The 21,274-nt window shown below is 27.9% G+C and overlaps 1 protein-coding gene across 3 annotated transcripts in view; it reads left to right on the forward strand.

Moving 5' to 3' along the window:
- The window catches only part of wge (BAH domain and coiled-coil containing protein winged eye), a 141,221-nt gene extending 124,930 nt beyond the window's left edge, over positions 1-16,291 (forward strand). For 2 of the 3 annotated variants that reach the window (XM_075290144.1, XM_075290145.1), the window contains exons 6-11: positions 3,024-3,255; positions 5,976-6,673; positions 6,739-6,999; positions 7,067-7,252; positions 10,590-10,751; positions 15,949-16,291. In XM_075290144.1, the coding sequence (XP_075146259.1) occupies positions 3,024-3,255; positions 5,976-6,673; positions 6,739-6,999; positions 7,067-7,252; positions 10,590-10,751; positions 15,949-16,278 (1,869 nt within the window). In that variant the 3' untranslated portion in view covers positions 16,279-16,291. The remainder of the gene's footprint in view (positions 1-3,023; positions 3,256-5,975; positions 6,674-6,738; positions 7,000-7,066; positions 7,253-10,589; positions 10,752-15,948) is intronic. The other variant, XM_075290146.1, reaches the window with a different exon arrangement.
- Positions 16,292-21,274: the final 4,983 nt, after the last annotated feature.

Raw genomic sequence — 21,274 nt, forward strand, 5'->3', positions numbered from 1 at the left:
CGATAAAAAAGCGGATTTTCTGCCAACTTTTCTAGGGCCCATTCACTGAAAATTCGACGTTGTGGCAGATCGTTCGGCTTCAGTTCTTGCACGTGCTGTATTTTATACGGTTTTACACCAAGATCTTTGCGTAAAATCTTCCATGTGGTCGAATAACACAAACCCAATTGCTGCGAACGGCGACGAATCGACATTTCACGGTCTTCAGCAACACTCTCAGAAACAGACGCAATATTCTCTTCTGTACGCACTGTACGCATTCGTGTGGTTGGTTTAATGTCCAATAAAGTAAACTGAGTGCGAAACTTGGTCACAATCGCATTAATTGTTTGCTCACTTGGTCGATTATGTAGACCATAAATCGGACGTAAAGCGCGAAACACATTTCGAACCGAACACTGATTTTGGTAATAAAATTCAATGATTTGCAAGCGTTGCTCGTTAGTAAGTCTATTCATGATGAAATGTCAAAGCATACTGAGCATCTTTCTCTTTGACACCATGTCTGAAATCCCACGTGATCTGTCAAATACTAATGCATGAAAATCCTAACCTCAAAAGAATCACCCTTTATATGAATTTTGTCAAAATTTTATTCTATAGAAAATTGTGTCAAAATTTTATTCTATAGAAAATTTTGTCAAAATTTTATTGCTACAGAAAATTTTGTCAAAATTTTATTTCTATAGAACAATTTGTTAAAATTTTATTTCTATAGAAAATTTTGTCAAAATTTTATTTCTATAGAAAAAATTGTTAAAATTTTATTTCTATATAAATTTTGTCAAAATTTTATTTCTATAGAAAAATTTGTTAAAATTTTATTTCTATATGAATTTTGTCAAAATTTTTATTCTATAAAAAATTGTGTCAAAATTTTATACTATAGAAATTTTTGTCAACAATTTATATTTATTTTTATTTATAAATTTGTTAAGTACCATTTTTGGAAGAATTCTACCAACTGTGGCAATCGCGATTACAATACTACTGTAGTCTTTGTAAGCGGATATAAAACTAAAAAAAAATATTTAAAATTGTGGAGTTGGCAATCAAAATTTAGTCTAAAAGAGCTCTTGACAATAATCTTCCAATGGAATTTTTGTTGATATTTAGTGAAAAATAATTTTTCGCTCAAAAAGATACCTTTTTGTACTTTCTTAAAAATTGCATTTTCCATCCCTGATAGGTACACAGTCTCACATAAGTTTACATACCCTTGAGGTTTTTACCTTATAACTAAACAAGTTTCTTGTTTTTGTTTATAATCCAGACTAAAAAAATCTTCTTGAAAATTGACAAATAGTTTGTTTTTCAAATTAATTTACAAAATCTATAGCATATATATATGCACATTTTATTATATTTTATTAATTAAAGAAAATACTATTTCTTAAACCGTATGTAAACTTGTGTAAGACTGTGTACCTATGCAAAAAAAATTTACAACCATTTTCGGGCTACCAACTTTGGAGACCAGTTGAGCGGTTTCTACGCATTGGCCAAGATTTAGGTCCTAATACTCGACCTGTAACCATATCAAAAGGTTGATGCACCTCTTTGGCAAGTAGAGCATTTCCTAAGCCAACGACATTAAAAAATGGTAAACCGCTAAAAACTGGAGGTTCCTCCTTTGATCATTTCTCTTTGCCAGTTTTTTTTTGGCCCATTTTACGAAGTTGCTCCGTAATAGGTACTTTTGCAAAATAAAATCGATGTTATCCTTTGGAGTTGCTCCGTAATAGGTTCCTATGTCAAAAAACAACACGATCGTTTAGTTTATCTATTTAAGGGGCGGGTTTTTTTTTATATGAAAATGAACCAGAGTTACGTCCTAATAATTCACCTGTTGATATGTCAACAGGCTACGACACCTTTTTGGAAAGTAAAGCACTTCCAACGGCATCAAAAAATGTTAAACCGTCAATAAAATGTTTGAAGTTCATTCGTTGATCTCATTTTATGGAGTTGTTCTATTTAACAGACAAGGTGATTGGGTGGCTTAATACTAAGTTCTTAAGAAGTAAAGTATAGCTTCCATTCGATGTCGATGGCTCAGGGAAAGTCGAACTTGCTAAATTGGTATCATACACAAAAAAAAAAAAAAGAATCACGAAAATTTTTCCAATTAAAGTCTTAATTGAGTTTTAAAAAATTTTCAATTAAAAACTTAATTGATTCAACAATTTTGTTTATATGAAATAAAAACCAACCACAAAAATTAATATATTCAATTAATTTGTTAATTAGATCAATAAATTTTTTTATTGACTATTAATTAATTTTTTAATTGATACTATCATTTCTGGGATTGAAGGCATTTCAATTAAAAAATTAATTGGATGTGGTATACAGAAAAAACTATTTTTTTGTCTTCAATCACGAAATGTAATGTAAAAGAGTTACTCCTTGTTGTGTTTCCCTTCACACAAAAGAAATAGTTTCTAGATTCCATCACGAAATTAATTGATCCAATTAATTTTTAAATGAAATATCTTCAATCACAGAAATGATAGTGTCAATCGCCGAAGTCAATTAAAAAATTAATTGATACTATTAATTTTTGTGATTGAATTTTGTTTTCATTAAAAAAATTGTTGAATCAATTAAATTTTTAATTGAATATTTTTGAAAATTCAATTAAAATTTTAATTGGAAATATTTTGATGAAACCTTTTTCTTTGTGCTGACATATTTAATATCAGTTTGTCGTAGAGTAGTAAAAATTCGTGTTTTCAATAGGAACTCGCCTATTGTCCCGGCGTCGTTCAGCGGTGGTCCGATAAGTATTTAGCCTCACCATCTGATATAAGTATATCACAAGGGCAATTTGGTATCGTGGAGTAGTAAACGATTACAGCCAGATGAGACTCATTCACATTTTTGAGTAAGGACACTTGCGCTACTAAAAAGATGATTATTCGATGAAAATCGAAATTTTCCTTACATTTAATTCCTTTATTTCAATTGACTAGTCATTATTTATTAAAATACCAATTTCTTTTTCTTTCTTCCATTTCTAGATTTTGGAAGTTGCTCCCAAAACTGTTGAAGATGTACCTATTGGCACACGACTCTGCGCCTATTGGAGTCAACAATATCGTTGCTTATATCCTGGTCGGGCCATTGAAAGTGAGTCATCCGATGATGGTGTAACCTCACAAGAATTTGTTAGTGTTGAATTTGATGATGGTGATAGCGGCAGGATCCGCTTACAAAATATACGTTATCTGCTCAGTGATTATCCCATCGTTGGTAAGTAGTTGACTATCAAAACCATAGAGCAACAATAGATGTTAAAGGAAAATAGTATAACGAACATATTTCTGGAAATGCATGCGCCACAAAACAATAGAAAAATCAAAAAAAAAAAGATCCGCCCGCCACACATAACCATAACCCTTGTCCCAAGAAAAAGAGAAAATCCCGTAAAATTTTAGTTGTATACAAAAATTTCCAAAGAGCCTCTACACACAAAAAAAAATTTCACGAAAATTTTTCCAATTAAAATTTTTATTGAGTTTTAAAAAATATTCAATTAAAAATTTAATTGATTCAACAAATTTTTTAATTGAAACAAAAATCAATCACAAAAATAATAGTATCAATTAATTTTTTAATTGGATCAATTAACTTTTTAATTGACATTCAATTAATTTTTTAATTGATACTATCATTTCTGTGATTGAAGACATTTCAATTAAAAATTAATTGGATCAATTAATTTCGTGATTGAATCAGAAAAATATTTTTTTTGTGTGTAGTATCACCTTAATAGGGGGGGATTCAAGGGTTAGTACACAGAAAAAACATTTTTTTGTTTTGGCAAGTGCTAATATTAATGACCACCGACGCTAATTAAGAATTTATTTAATTCAAAAAAATTTTAATTGATTTTAATATTGTGTTCAATTAATATGTAATGTGTGATTTTTTATACCCTCCACCATAGGATGGGGGGTATATTAACTTTGTCATTCTGTTTGTAACACATCGAAATATTGCTCTAAGACCCCATAAAGTATATATATTCTGGGTCGTGGTGAAATTCAGAGTCGATCTGAGCATGTCCGTCCGTCCGTCCGTCTGTTGAAATCACGCTAACTTCCGAACGAAACAAGCTATCGACTTGAAACTTGGCACAAGTAGTTGTTATTGACGTAGGTCGGATGGTATTGCACATGGGCCATATCGGTCCACTTTTACGTATAGCCCCCATATAAACGGACCCCCAAATTTGGCTTGCGAGGCCTCTAAGAGAAGCAAATTTCATCCGATCCGGCTGAAATTTGGTACATGGTGTTAGTATATGGTCTCTAACAACCATGCAAAAATTGGTCCACATCGGTCCATAATTATATATAGCCCCCATATAAACCGATCCCCCGATTTGGCTTGCGAGGCCTCTAAGTGAAGCAAATTTCATCCGATCAGGCTGAAATTTGGTACATAGTGTTAGTATATGGTCTCTAACAACCGTGCAAAAATTGGTCCACATCGATCCATAATTATATATAGCCCCCATATAAACCGATCCCCCGATTTGGCTTGCGAGGCCTCTAAGAAAGGCAAATTTCATCCGATCCGGCTGAAATTTGGTACATGGTGTAAGTATGTGGTCTCTAACAACCCTGGTCCACATCGGTCCATAATTATATATAGCCTCCATATAAACCGATCCCCCGATTTGGCTTGTGAGGCCTCTAAGAGAAGCAAATTTCATCCGATCCGGCTTGGTACATGGTGTTAGTATATGGTAACTAACAACCATGCAAAAATTGGTCCACATCGGTCCATAACTATATGTGATTGAATCAGAAAACATTTTTTTATGTTCAGAGCAATAAAAATAATTTGGTCAATTAAAATTTTGATTAGCTCAAATAATTTATATGATTGATTTTTGTATTGATTAAAAAAATTGATATTAATTAATTTATTTTTTATTGATTCTTGGTTTGGATTACGAAAATTAATTGCTTCTTTAAATTTCAATTAATTTTTTAATCAATAACATTAATTATTTGAATAAATTATAATTGCCCCAATTAATTGAATACTTGATGTCAGATGAATATAATAATTTCCGTTGGAAATTAACGAGTTTCTAATATTTTTTTTGTCAAAATAAAAATCAAGCAATTAAATTAAAATTTTTGATTGAAAATAAATTGCCGAAGTTGAAACAGTAAAAAAAAAACAGTATAAAATATTCAATTAAAAATTTAATTGATTCAACAAAGTTTTTAATTGAAACAAAAATCAATAACAAAAATTAATAGAATCAATTAATTTAATTTTTTAATTGATTAAATTAATTGAAAATAAATTGCCGAAGTTAAAACAGTAACAACTCTGGAACATAATTGGGCCAATTATTTTTTTTTTTATTTGACATTGATATCAGTAATCATCTTTCCGTTTTAATTGGACAAAATCATTTGGTAAATTTACGTCGATGAATCATTGAAAATACCAATAAATATATCTTCCGCCTAATTAATTTTTTTTTAATTATATCAAAATTTTAATTGAAAAATATATTTGTGTATGACTGAATTTGGTTTTAATTAAATAATTAATTGAATCAATTAATTTTTGTATTATTGTATAATTCAATTGAGGATTTTATTGAAAATGTATTTTTTCTGTGTACCCTGGGAAGAGGGAGGGAGGCAAGGAATTCTTAACAAACTTTGGAGAAAAAATTTCTTATGTTTTTTTTTCTTTTTTATTTCTCTTTTTTTCTTTTTAACAACTCAACAAAATTCCTTCTACTATCCTGAATTCCAAAAAAAAAAAACATAACTTACTCCGTAACCTGGAAACGCCAATTCCTAATGTTTTTATGCCAACCAATAATACCAAAAAACTACTACCACTACACCTGTGCTCCTTCAAACTTCTACTACTATTACACCAAAATAACTTAACCAACCAACCAACACCACCACTATCAACACCACACAACACAGAGTACAACGATAATCCCCTCTACTCTTTAGGCAAACAAAAGAAAGCCAATGCTAATAAAACACCCAACAATAATGATACAGATCACCATCGGCAACAGCAGCAGCAGCAGCATCATTATCATCACCAGCAGGAAAACGATCGAGGCACTGAAACCACCACCAATGCTCTGGAGGATCGTTTAAAAAGTAATGGATCCCATAGGGATTATCATCAGGCCACTGCTATGGAAATATTTGCCGCCAAGCGTAGTGAAAAGAAACGCAATAAGAGTCTTAAAAAATCCAAATCTCATAATGCTTCAAATGGTACGGCCACTAGTAATGGAACTGCTATAATATCTTCTTCCTCACCTGCCATAATTGTTGCTGGAGGTAATTTATCGACAAATGCTTCGCTGGAATCATCTGAGGGTTCACGTAAACATCATAAACATAAGAAACGTAAGAAACATAAGAAACACCGTAAGAATCTTATGGAGATTGGTATTGTTTCGGAAATGGATAAGAAATCGTTTAGTCCCACATCCACATCAACATCAACATTTGGCAATAAAAATGAACGCACAATCAAGGAAGCTGGACAATCGGTAAAGATTGGACAACATTCTCATTCTAATGAAAAAAGGCAAAAGCATCATCATCACCATCATCGTCATTCCCAGATCTATGAAGGAGACCAAAATGATGGAGAAGAGGAGGTAAGCTTAAAGATTTCTGATAAACAATTAAAAGAAATCAATAATAATTTAATTTTATTTTCCAGAAGCTTAACATTGTGACGCCTCAAAATAATACTCAAACTGAAGATTCTCAACTTGCCAACGATGATGATGATGATGACGATGAGGACCAGGAAGATCCCGAGGAGGATGATAGTGAAAACGATATGAATGATATCAAACAAGAGCGTAATAATCATTATCCTACGTCCATAAATCAACAAAATGTTAAAGTAAAGACGGAACATTTGGAAATGGAAGAGGAGGAGAGCACCTCAAATTTAATGTCCGAAATTTCGGATGAGGTACCGTAGCAATCCTTTTTTGTTTTTAAAGTCATATTTCTAATTAAATTTCCTTCTCATTTCTTAGGCTAAGGCTGATGACATGGTTGAACATAATAGCTCTAAAGGCAGTAAAATTGCCGCTTTCCTACCCGATCGCCAATTATGGGGATGGCTGGGTACGGCCTATTGTAAATTTGGCACTAAAGGTACAAAGGGCAGAATTCGCAAGGCATTTTATAAGACTATCAAACGGGGAAAGGAAACAATAACTGTAAGTAAAAAAATCTCTATTCAATAAAAAAAAAAAACGACTAGCATTAATATCGTCAAGCATGTGCCGATATTTTATAAATCCTAAAATATATGCACTTGAAATTCGGATATATATTTCTCTTTAATAAAAAGCTCAAATTAAAATTGGATTTAAATCCGAGAATATTTCAAGTTTTTATACCCTGCGCCACACTGTGGAACAGGGTATTATAAGTTAGTGCAGAAGGAGACGAGATAGACACATGGTGTCTTTAGCAATAATGCTCAGGGTGGGTCCCTGAGTCGATATAACCATGTCCGTTCGTCCGTCCGTCCGTCCGTCCGTCCGTCTGTCTGTGAACACATTTTTGGGATCCAAGTCTAGGTCGCAATTTAACTCCAATCGCCTTCAAATTTGGCACATGTTCCTAATTTGGGTCAGAATAGAACCCTATTGATTTTGGAAAAAAACGGTTCAGATTTAGATATAGCTCCCAAATATATCTTTCGCCCGATATGAACTAATATGGACCCGGCAGCCAGAGTTTTATACCGATTTGCTTGAAATTTTGTACAAACATAACAATTAGTCGTATAGTCAAGTGTGCAAACTTTGATTGAAATCGGTTCAGATTTAGATATAGCTTCCATATATATATTTTTCGCCCGATATGGACTTATATGGCCCCAGAAGCCAGAGTTTTGGCCCAATTTGGTTGAAATTTTGCACAGGGAGTAGATTTAGCATTGTAGCTATGCGTGCCAAATTTGGTTGAAATGGATTCAGATTTAGATATAGGTCCCATATATATGTTTTTCTGATTTCGACAAAAATGGTCAAAATACCAACATTTTCCTTGTAAAATCGCCACTGCTTAGTCGAAAAGTTTTAAAAATGACTAAACTTCTAATACATATATATCGAGCGATAAATCATAAATAAACTTTTACGAAGTTTCCTTAAAATTGCTTCAGATTTAAATGTTTCCCATATTTTTTTACTAAAATTGTGTTCCACCCTAGTGCATTAGCCGACTTAAATTTTGAGTCTATAGATTTTGTAGAAGTCTATCAAATTCTGTTCAGATCGAGTGATATTTAAATGTATGTATTTGGGACAAACCTTTATATATAGCACCCAACACATTTGACGGATGTGATATGTTATCGAAAATTTAGATCAACAAAGTGGTGCAGGGTATAATATAGTCGGCCCCGCCCCACTTTAGACTTTCCTTACTTGTTTTTTACTAAAATTGTGTTCCACCCTAGTGCATTAGCCAACTTAAATTTTGAGTCTATAGATTTTGTAAAAGTCTATGAAATTCTGTCCATATCGAGTGATATTTAAATGTATGTATTTGGGACAAAGCTTTTAGCCCCCAACACATTTGACGGATGTGATATGGTATCGAAAATTTAGATCTGCAAAGTGGTGCAGGGTATAATATAGTCGGCCCCGCCCGACTTTAGACTTTCCTTACTTGTTAGTTATAAGAAATGTAAATTCTTGCGATTTGCTATTCCGAATATCGGAACATGGGGGACTTTTCCCAAAAATTAGCGAGTTTTTCTTCATGAAAAAAATTCACGAAAATTACTTAAAAATATTCAATTAAAAGTTTAATTGATTCAACAATTTTTTTAATTGAAACAAAAATCAATCACATAAATTAATTGTATCAATTAATTTTTTAATTAGTTCAAAAAAATTTTTAAATGACTTTTAATTAATTTTTAATTGATCGAAAACATTTCAATTAAAAATTAATTGGATTGGAATTGGATTAATTTCGTGATTGAAGACAAAAAATATTTTTTTTTGTGTGCCGGAATGCGGACTTTTGAGTTGGAGACTTGGAGATTTGATGGAGAATTTTAAGACCTATATATTCAGTATATTAAAGCTAAATATCAGACGACATGGTACAGAGTTTCAAGATCCTTATGTTCGCAAGACTTTGTACACTGCGCTTGTAAGGACAAAGTTAGAATATGCACAAATTGTTTGGAGCCCGTCGTGTAGTACGAATATCAATCGTATTGAACGTCTTCAGAAAAAATTTGTGAAGTTTTGCTTAAGTTCACTCAATTTTACTGAGCCAATTCCACCCTATGGGCATAGATGTAAATTGATACATTTTATATCTATTCGATATACGACGTAGACTTTTCTTTGAATAATAATCAATTTAAGAACTTGTTAAATACAATGTATTATTAAGCATTAGTCTGTAAGGAATATTTTCCTTAGACGAAATAAATAAATAAATAATATAATCGAATAAATCTATTAAGAATATAAGTAGAATAATATGCTTTACAAGTTAGAGGTACGAGCATAATCCGAAAATCAAACGGACACACCATTTTGCTTTGGGGCTCAGCTATAATATTTGGTTCAGAAACGGACGCAGGATTTTGTTTTTGTGGCCTGTTGCAAAATTACATTTTACTCCACTCGACAAAAAGATTTTTCCACTACATATTACGCAATCATTTCCAAAGTTCCAACGTGTTCCCAGTTTAATCCTTTTTCTCAAAATCAATACTTTTTTATGAGAAGCACCCAAAAATGTATTGGGGATTTTTGGGGACGACACAAAATACAAAAAGTATTGGCAAAACGACTAAGGATTGTAATTAGAATCTAAAAGTTGATTTTTCAAGCTTTCGACTTGTTCAAAACTTGGTAAAGATGATATTTTTATAAGTCGACTCTTTGAAAATTAAAAAAAAAAAAAAACATATTTTCAGCTAAATCAGATAATCCATATTAATCGGTATGTCTGTATATATGTATCCACTTCTAAATAATTTTAAAATAAATGGTATCATCGACAGATACTGTAAAAATTTGCCTTAGAAATATTTGCATCATCCAACATTTTCGTTAAAAGTCGATTAAAATTCGATTATAAAATATCGACTTCTTTTGGCAAAAATTCGTTTAGCCTAAATGTGGATTTTTGAGTTTTTGTATCCCTAGTCTCCACCACGTATTTATACCAATTATTAAAAATCAGCTTGGACTTTTTTTTTGGAAAAACCTGAATAGTACAAAAGTCGATTACCGACTTTATTCCCTATGCCCTCCTCCAAATCAAGACCTAATTTATATATTTTTTTCATTTAAAACTATAATTTCTCCAAGGTATCAATAAAAGAAAAATGCCGCTAGTACAAAACAAGTACACATTATTCTCCTCTGCAGAACTCAAGCGGCTTTCAGCGATGAAAAGTAATTGTGAGGACTAATTCTAAACTAGTCCATAAATTGTTTTCCCTTTATTTGTTGATAATCATAATCGAATTGATTAATTTATCTTAATTGCTAATTTCTCTTCTATTTACAGGTTGGGGATTGTGCAGTATTTTTATCGACTGGACGACCGGATCGTCCCTATATTGGACGCATTGAATCAATGTGGGAAAATTCATGCAATAATAAAATCGTACGCGTTAGATGGTTTTATCATCCTGAAGAGACAACAGGATGTCCTAAATTAAAATTTCCGGTAAGTGAAAATGAAATGAAGAGCCTTATACAGTGATACCTCTCAAATTTGGACACTCCGGATAAAACCGACTATGTTCATATTAAAATTAACCTCTCATAAGTGGCACCTCCAAGATGTGAACAAAATTTAGACGATAGTGAGGGACTACTTGTGAGCGCATCGTGCTTGTCCATCATGATTAGATAGGGCAACCTATGCATTTCTTCCATATATCATTTGCCATAATATTGGCCTTTTCTCGCAGTATAAGCTTTCATTTAGCTTGCGGCATGCCACCAAATCCTAGCTCTCCTGAAATAGTAAGCTACTCCTAGCTCTGTATTTCACTGGTATGTTGCTGTGGCCATCTCGTTGAGGTATTTGCAGTAAGAATTTCATTGCAAAAAATTAAAAAGCTTTTCTGTGGTATTTTATCCCCACTCAGTAATGTTGGTGATAATAATTCTAGGTGTTTGAAAGCATCTCCAAGAGATTTCACACTCGCCTTTAAACGGGAGGTTCTTTGTAATTTTGGCACGGTAGAATTCTACCAAAAATGGTCGATTTTTTACTGCTTGGTAGATTGGTAGAATTCTCGATGTTTTGAACAATTTTTCCAAAAATTCCTCTTCAACTAAGATACTTCACATTTTTATGGAAATGGAAGTTTGGCACAATAGAAATAAAACTTTGACAACATTTTCTATAGAATAAAATTTTGGCAAAATTTTGCTGTAGAAATAAAATTTTGACAAAATATTCTATAGAATTAAAAACTTTGACAAAATGTTCTATATAAATAAGATTTTGACAAAATTTTCTATATCAATAAGATTTTGACGAAATTTTCTATAGAAATCACAAATTTGAAATATATGTTAGAAATAGAAATAATTTTTTTGACAAGATTTTCTATAGAAATAAAATTTTACAAGATGTTCTATAGAAATAAAATTTTGACAAGATTTTCTATAGAAATAAAATTTTGACAAAATTTTCTATAGAAATAAAAGGTTGGCAAAATAAAACATAAAATTTTGACAAAATTTTCTATAGAAATAAAATTTTCACAAAATTTTCTATAGAAATAAAATTTTTACAGAATTTTCTATAGTAATCAAAATTTTGACAAAATTTTCTATAGAAATCAAAATTTTGATAAAATTTTTTTAAAAATAAAATTTTGACAAAATTTTCTATAGAAATAAAATTTTGAGAAAATTTTCTGTAGAAATAATTTTTTGACAAGACTTTCTATACAAATAAGATTTTGACAAAATTTTCTATAGAAATCACAAATTTGAAATATAGAAATAGAAATAATTCTTTGACAAGATTTTCTATAGAAATAAAAATTTTGACAAAATTTTCTATAGAAATAAAATTTTGAGAAAATTTTCTATAGAAATAAAATTTTGAGAAAATTTTCTATAGAAATAATTTTTTGACAAGATTTTCTATAGAAATAAAATTTTGACAAGATTTTCTATAGAAAAAAAATTTTGACAAAATTTTCTATAGAAATAAAATTTGGACAAAATTTTCTATAGAAATAAAATTTTGACAAAATTTTCTATAGAAATAAAATTTTGACAAAATTTTCTATAGAAATAAAATTTTGACAAAAATTTCTATAGAAATAAAATTTTGACAAAATTTTCTATAGAAATAAAAGGTTGGCAAAATAAAACATAAAATTTGGACAAAATTTTCTATAGAAATAAAGTTTTCACAAAATTTTCTTAGAAATAAAATTTTGACAAAATTTTCTATAGAAATAAAATTTTGAGAAAATTTTCTATAGAAATAATTTTTTGACAGATTTTCTATAGAAATAAAATTTTGACAAAATTTTCTATAGAAATAAAATTTTGACAGAATTTTCTATAGAAATAAAATTTTGACAAAAATTTCTATACCCGTGTAAAAATTGAGAGATCTAATCATGTCTAATAATATCAAAGTATATATAATTATATCTGCTCAGATATGGATGTAGATATAAATAGATCTACGGAGATATGTTATGTATAGTGTTATATATGATTAGATCTGATTCAAGATCTCATTATATATGTTGTTATATCTATTTATATCAGTCATATCTGGTAAGATCTAATTATATATCTTCATATATGACATCATATCTAATTATATATACTATATATATCTCCATATCTAATTATATATATCGCATTAAATCATGAACCAGTTGTGTAACACGGATAAAAAAATATTTGTATATGTTTGTGTGTAAAAATAATGTGTTTTTTACGAGAATACTAACGTGATATACTAGGTTACAAGCACGTATGTATGGTCGCACATCAAAACATGTGGTGAACATAACCAAACAATCTTTATATGTTGTGACAGTTTCAAGAAACCCTTTTAAATATCATTTTTAAGTGTCTTCATAAAATGCTTAACTTTCAGACACAACCGTCTTTTTGTTTTCAAAAATGTCACCCCATAACTATCACCATTAGCAACGCCTGTTGTTATTAAATTTGAAAAAAATATATATCAAATATTTGATAATGCGAGTTTCATATTTTTATTTCATATAAAAATCGAATGTCTTCTCATTTTTCGAGGAAGATAAATGAGTATGAGAAGCTGTGATAAGGTAAGTTTATTTTCTGTTCCTATTTTTATATATTGAATATTTTCTCTGTTTTAGGAGGATGAATTTGTGGTAGTCCAGGAAAAGATTAAAAGAAGACAGCGGAAGACAACGTAAAGATTTGTGACCAGGCCATATCCGAAGTTGCGATAGAAGGAAGTATTTTCCAATATCAAAAAGAATACAAATTTGGAGATGATTTGCATTGTGAACCGGATACATTCCCGTGCAATTAGTTATAGTATGGCATTTGGAGCTTCGCACAAACAATTCAATACAGCGCTGGTTTAAATTATTGGGTACGAGAAGCAAATTTTGGTAAGTATATGTATTATTTGCAAATATATCTTTAAATAGACTGATAATTCTTCTGTATATTTTATATTTTTTAGAGTTTTCATTCCGAGTAGCCAAATCAAGGAATTGCGAGACTCATTTAAAGAACTGTTTGCAGAGAGCAATGTACTAACGCCTTGGGAAATTTAAATGCCAGAACCCTTGGTGGCTATGTATATATTTTGTTTTTGTTGTTTTTTAATTCTTAGGCTTTTATACCTAGACATATATATAACGTACATATGTTTGATCCAACTTATAATATTAAATACTCTTTTCATTATAAAACCATAAAATAAATCTTTTTTATTAATTACTGTAATTTCACTAATTTTGGAAATTTGTAGATAAAATTATATATAATTAGATATATTAACATCTAATTATATCAAATTAGATATAATTAGATGTGGGCCAAATTTGAGATCTGATCAGATCTAATTCCTTTAGAATTAGATCTGATCAGATATTACCATTTTTCGGATCTGTCCAGATCTGCCTACATATACTATCATATCTAATCAGATATGGCAGGAGATCTAATAATATCTAGCCAGATCCACCAATTTTTACACGGGTAGAAATAAAATTTTCACAAAATTTTCTATAGAAATAATTTTTTTTTTTGGAAAAATAAAACATAAAATTTTCTATAGAAATAAAAGGTTGGAAAAATAACACATAAAATTTTCTATAGAAATAAAATTTTCACAAAATTTTCTTAGAAATAAAATTTTGACAAAATTTTCTATAGAAATAAAATTTTGACAAAATTTTCTATAGAAATAAAATTTTCACAAAATTTTCTATAGAAATAATTTTTTGACAAGATTTTCTATAGAAAAAAATTTTGAAAAAAAATGTTCTATAGAAATAAAATTTTGAAGAAATATATAGATATCATATCAAAATTTTGACAAATTTTTCTATAGAAATAAAATTTTGACATAATTTTCTATAGAAATAAAATGTTGGCAAAATAAAACATAAAATTTTGACAACATTTTCTATAGAAATAAAATTTTCACAAAAATTTTTATAGAAATAAAATTTTGACATTTTCTATAGAAATCACAATTTTGACAAAAGTTTCTATAAAAATCACAATTTTGACAAAATTTTCTATAGAAATCATAATTTTGACAAAATTTTCTATAGAAATAAAATTTTGAGAAAATTTTCTATAGAAATAATTTTTTGACAAGATTTTCGATAGAAATAAAATTTTGACAAGATTTTCTATAGAAATAAAATTTTGACAAAATTTTCTATAGAAATAAAATTTTGACAAAATTTTCTATAGAAATAAAATTTTGACAAAAATTTCTATAGAAATAAAATTTTGACAAAAATTTCTATAGAAATAAAATTTTGACAAAATTTTCTATAGAAATCAAAATTTTGACAACATTTTCTATAGAAATAATTTGTGACAACATTTTCTATAGAAATCAAAATTTTGACAAAATTTTCTATAGAAATAAAATTTTGAGAAAATTTTCTATAGAAATAATTTTTTGACAAGATTTTCTATAGAAATAATTTTTTGACAAGATTTTCTATAGAAATAAAATTTTGAAAAAAAATGTTCTATAGAAATAAAATTTTGAAGAAATATATAGATATCATATCAAAATTTTCTATAGAAATAAAATTTTGACATAATTTTCTGTAGAAATAAAATGTTGGCAAAATAGAACATAAAATTTTGACAACATTTTCTATAGAAATAAAATTTTCATAAAAATTTTTATAGAAATAAAATTTTGACAACATTTTCTATAGAAATCACAATTTTGCCAAAAGTTTCTATAGAAATCAAAATTTTGACAAAATGTTCTATAGAAATAAAATTTTGAGAACATTTTTTATAGAAATAAAATTTTGAGAAAATTTTCTAAGAAATAATTTGTTTTGCAAGATTTTCTATAGAAATAAAATTTTGAGAAAATTTTCTATAGATATCAAATATTTGACAAAATTTTCTATAGAAATCACAATAACGATTCTATATAATTCTATAGAAATCACAGTTGTGAGAAACTTTTCTATAAAAATAAAATTTTGACATTTTCTATAAAAATCAAAATTTTGACAAAATTTTCGACAGAAATAAAATTTTGACAAAATTTTCAAATTTGACAAAAAACGTTAAAACATTTAAAGTTTGACACATACTCGTCGTATATACAATAAGATTTTTTTGTACATTTTTCATTGATTAATTTTTGTATTCTTTGTATTTTCTTTCAGGGTGCTCTATTCGAATCACCTCATGAAGATGAAAATGATGTACAAACAATATCACATCGCTGTGAAGTGTTACAATTTGCACGATATTTTAATAAATTCGGAGCAGATTCAAAGCAATATCAATCGATATACGATAATAATGATACATATTATTTAGCAGGTTATTATAATCCAAGACTACAAGTCCTTAAATTACAAGATAATATTCCCACTCTTGAAGAGCAACAACAAAAACAACAGCAACAACAGCTACAAAATACAGCAACAACAACCACAACTGTTTTAAAAAATAGTAATACTACTAATCACACAAATCTTACTATAGAGTAACTAACACTAAAAAGAGAGAGTTATAAAGAAAATCAAACAAGAAGAATTTTATTATTATTATTACCATTACTTATAATACAAAGAAATTACATATTCTTCACTATACACTTAGTATACATATACATACCTATATATAATAATATAAAAAAATATATATACATTATATATCTTTATATAATAAATAAGAATAGTTCTTATTAGTTATACCAGAAATAAAAACTAAGGAAGCGTATATAATTTGACTATATACAATGGCTTTCATTATGTACATGTGTATGTTATCTATCTCTATATATTTCATCTAACAACAAACAGCAAATGTGAAATAAAACACCATATATGCTACTAACAATTTACTTATACATACAAACAGATATATATATATATATATATATATATATATATATAGAAATATTTTTTTTACTTTATAAGTTTTTGTTTTATTATTTTTTAACCAGAGAATTAAATATTTACTTTGTATGTACATATCTTATGATATTGAGCTAACTATATTTACCATATATACATACATATATTTAAATATATGTGGAATATAATTTTTGTGTTAAGATTTTATTTTCTTTTGTTAAATATTATTTTACATGCTAAAGAAAATTCTAAAACTTTTACTTGCCTTTTTATTTCTTTCTGATAGATGAGGGTGGGGGTTATTTTGAGGCTGATTTCAAAGATTTTGTATCCTTAAAATAGCAATGCCATTTTGGCTTAGCATAGATGTCGCAATTCTCTGATACAAACATTTCTTTTTTCAAAAAAGAAAAAAAAAACTCAAATGTATTTTTTTTGGAATGCAAAAAGCAACTTTTGAATTGAAGAATTTGAAAGCTTTTATTTATGAATATATGAGTTTTATTTAAAAAAAAATATTATGCGAAGTTAAATTTCAGGAAAATATTCGGCTTCGGCCGAGCTCTAGTACTCAGAACGTTTTGATATTCGTTGTTCATAGCTCCAAAAATACGTTAGATACCGTTAGTAATTTACGCGTGTAAGCCCGAAAGTAAACAATAGTCGCATGATTTGGACGTACCTCAATCAGAGTGGCAAAAGTGCTTTGTTCTATATCCTGGGGGCTAATCACGGAATTCGATATCGATAACTTTTGACCGAAATCTAAATTTTTGGGATCACGGGAGTCGATATCAAGTTTTTTTGATCGACAATTTTTTCGATTGGTAAATTGCAATCGTAAAACATTTTTCGCCATATAGGAATAGTAAATATATTAGTTTTAGTTCGAATTGTTGGTAATTTGTAGTAAATTTACATATAATGAACATATTTTTAATATTTAGGACTAATGCAACACCAATAAACGTTAAACAAAAATTGGTCATAGTCGAGTTTGGCAGCGAGCATCCTAGCTTGGCAAAGAACCATATATAAAGTGCACATGCTAGATCGATATCCAAGAAATTGTGATCAACCAATTACCGTACCATTCCGTGACAACATAACGCTTCTGGACCACCTTGTAAGAATAGTGAATGATGAAGGCTTCCACTGGCAAAAAGTTTTAAGACAATTGCAAAGTGATAGAATGTCACCAAAAATTATTTTGCATTGGAACGCCTCCTTCGTCAGCCGAAATCGTCCATTGAGCCTCCAAAGGTGACTTTCTAACAGTGCGCACCATTTCAAAACCATGTACATACACCAATAGCAATGTGCACTTGTATTCTTTATTTGTCGCCGAATTATTTTATATTCATCTCATCCTCCAATTAGGAAGGAATTCGGAGGAATGTAAAAAGAGATATGGGTCCATAAGATATAATGCAATACAATTTACTTTTTACTTTGAAATCTTCAAAAACGTGTGTTTTTCTACATTCTATTTTGTGCCGCTAACTTAATTTTGTCATTTCATTTTGTTCTGCGTCATGTTTTGCTGTTGGCAATGCTAGAGAAATTGCATCAAATTTCGATCGAATGCCGTGATCCAAACTTTTAATCGTATCGACAATTTTGTCGATACGATTATGAATTCGATGTCGAATGCCGTGATTAGCTCCCTGTAATATAAAAGCCAACCTTCGTATTTATTAAAAAAAAAAAAATAAATAAATCAAAAAAGTCTTAATTCGGCTCATTTTGATTTTCATCGATCCATATGTTTGGAAATATCGCAGAGGAAAATTAAAGATTACACAGCATCCAAGCTGCTACAACCAGGGCTGTGGAGCCAGAGTCGGAATCGGAGTCTGAAGATTTTGCTGGAGTCTGAGTCGTAAAAATTTTGCTCGACTCAGACTCTGGCTAAACTAAATTTTTTAAAACACTTCACATTTTTGTAACTAAACAAGTTTTTACGCAAATTAGATGCCAATGTGTTATTCATTCGATCAATGTACGATATGACTGTAAATGAAACGCAACTTCCAATTATGGAGATTATTTTATATTTCCCAAAATGTTAGTCCACCACCATAAAAATTTATTTGAAATATTTCGAACCATATGTCGATGGTTGGCAGGAAATTTTATAATTTTTTTTTTCTATATATGTAAAAATTTTATTTCTTTTTTTTTGGGTCAAAATTTTATTTCTATAGAAAATTTTGTCAAAATTTTATTTCTATTGAAAATTTGTCAAAATTTTATATCTATAGAAAATTTTGTCAAAATTTTATTTCTCCAGAAAATTTTGTCAAAATTTTATTTCTATGGAAAAATTTGTCAAGATTTTATTTCTATACAAAATTTTGTCAACATTTTATTTCTATAGAAAATTTTGTCAAAATTGTATATCTATAGAAAATTTTATCAACATTTTTTATCTATAGAACATTTTGGTCAAAATTTTATTTCTATTGAACATTTTTTCAAAATTTTATTTCTATAGAAAATTTTGTCAAAATTTTATTTCTATAGAAAATTTTGTCAAAATTTTATTTCTATAAAAATTTTGTCAAAATTTTATTTCTATAGAAAATGTTGTCAAAATTTTTTTCTATAGAAAATTATGTCAAAATTTTATTTCTATAAAAAGTTTTGTAAAAATTTTATTTCCATAGAAATTGTCAAAATTTTATTTCCATAGAAAATTTTGTCAAAATTTTATTTCTATAGAAAATTTTGTCAAAACTAAAATTTTATTTGGTAAAAATTTTATTTCTATAGAAAATGTTGTCAACAGTTTGATATCTATACACAATTCGGCAACATTTTATTTCTATACACAATTTGGCAACATTTTATTTCTATACACAATTTTGTCAAAATTTTATTTTTATAGAAAATTTTGTCAAAATTTTATTTCTATAGAAAATTTTGTCAAAATTTTATTTCTATAGAAAATTTTGTCAAAATTTTATTTCTATAGAAAATTTTGTCAAAATTTTATTTCCACAGAAAATTTTGTCAAAATTTTGTTTCCATAGAAAATTTTGTCAAAACTAAAATTTTATTTGGTCAAAATTTTATTTCTATAGAAAATTTTTTCATAATTTTGATATCTATACCCAATTTGGCAACATTAAAATTTTCTATAGAAAATTTTGTCAAAAATTTTTTTCTATAGAAAATTTTTTCAAAATTTTATTTCCACAGAAAATTTTGTCAAAATTTTATTTCTATAGAAAATTTTTTCATAATTTTCATATCTATACACAATTTGGCAATATTTTATTTCTATAGAAAATTTTGTCAAACATTTTTTTTCTATAGAAAATTTTTTCAAAATTTTATTTCCACAGAAAATTTTGTCAAAATTTTATTTCCATAGAAAATTTTGTCAAAATTTTATTTCTATAGAAATTTTTGTCAAAACTAAAATTTTATTTGGTCAAAATTTTATTTCTATAGAAAATTTTGTCAAAATTTTGATATCTATACACAATTTGGCAACATTTTATTTCTATAGAAAATTTTGTCAAAATTTTTTTTTCTACAGAAAATTTTATCAAAATTTTATTTCTAAGAAAATTTTTCAAAATTTTATTTCCACAGAAAATTTTGTCAAAATTTTATTTCCATAGAAAATTTTATTTCTATAGAAATTTTTTTCAAAACTAAAATTTTATTTGGTCAACATTTTTTTCTATAGAAAATTTTGTCAAAATTTTATTTCTATAGGAAATTTTGTCAAAATTTTATTTCTATAGAAAATTTTGTTAAATATTTATTTCTATAGAAAATTTTGTCAAAATTTCATTTCTGTAGAAAATTTTGTCAACATTTTGATATCTATAGACAATTTCGCAACATTTTGTTTCTATAGAAAATTTTGTCAAAATTTTTTTCTATAGAAAATTTTATCAAAATTTTATTTCTATCGAAAATTTTTTCAAAATTTTATTTCCACATAAAATTTTGTCAAAATTTTATTTCCATAGAAAATTTTGTCAAAATTTTATTTCTATAGAAAATTTTGTCAAAACTAAAATTTTATTTGGCCAAAATTTTGTCATAATTTTGATATCTATACACAAATTTGGCAACATTTTATTTCTATACACAATTTGGCAACATTTTATTTCTATAGAAAATTTTGTCAAAATTTTATTTCCATAGAAAATTTTGTGAAAATTTTATTTCTATAGAAAATTTTGTCAAAATTTTATTTCTATAGAAAATTTTATTTCTACAAAAAATTTTGTCAAAATTTAATTTTATAGAAAATTTCGTCAAAATTTTATTTCTATAGAAAATTTTATCAAAATTTTATTTCTATAGAAAATTTTGTCAAAATTTTATTTCCATAGAAAATTTTGTCAAAATTTTATTTCTTTAGAAAATTTTGTCAAAATTTTATTTCTTTAGAAAATTTGGCCAAAACTTATTGTTGTAGCCTACAACAATAACAACATTACCCATCGCATACCAAGGAACAGTGGACAGAACTTGGTGAACGTATTCTGAAGGTGATAACACATAAGAGATCCCTCTGGACACATCTATAGTAGTAGCAGAGCTTCTTAATCCCGATTCTAATTATGCGTTGTGGTGTACATCGATTACCATCGAAATGATC

The sequence above is a fragment of the Haematobia irritans genome, chromosome 1 (assembly GCF_050003625.1).
Source record: "Haematobia irritans isolate KBUSLIRL chromosome 1, ASM5000362v1, whole genome shotgun sequence".
NCBI classification, from domain to species: domain Eukaryota; kingdom Metazoa; phylum Arthropoda; class Insecta; order Diptera; family Muscidae; genus Haematobia; species Haematobia irritans.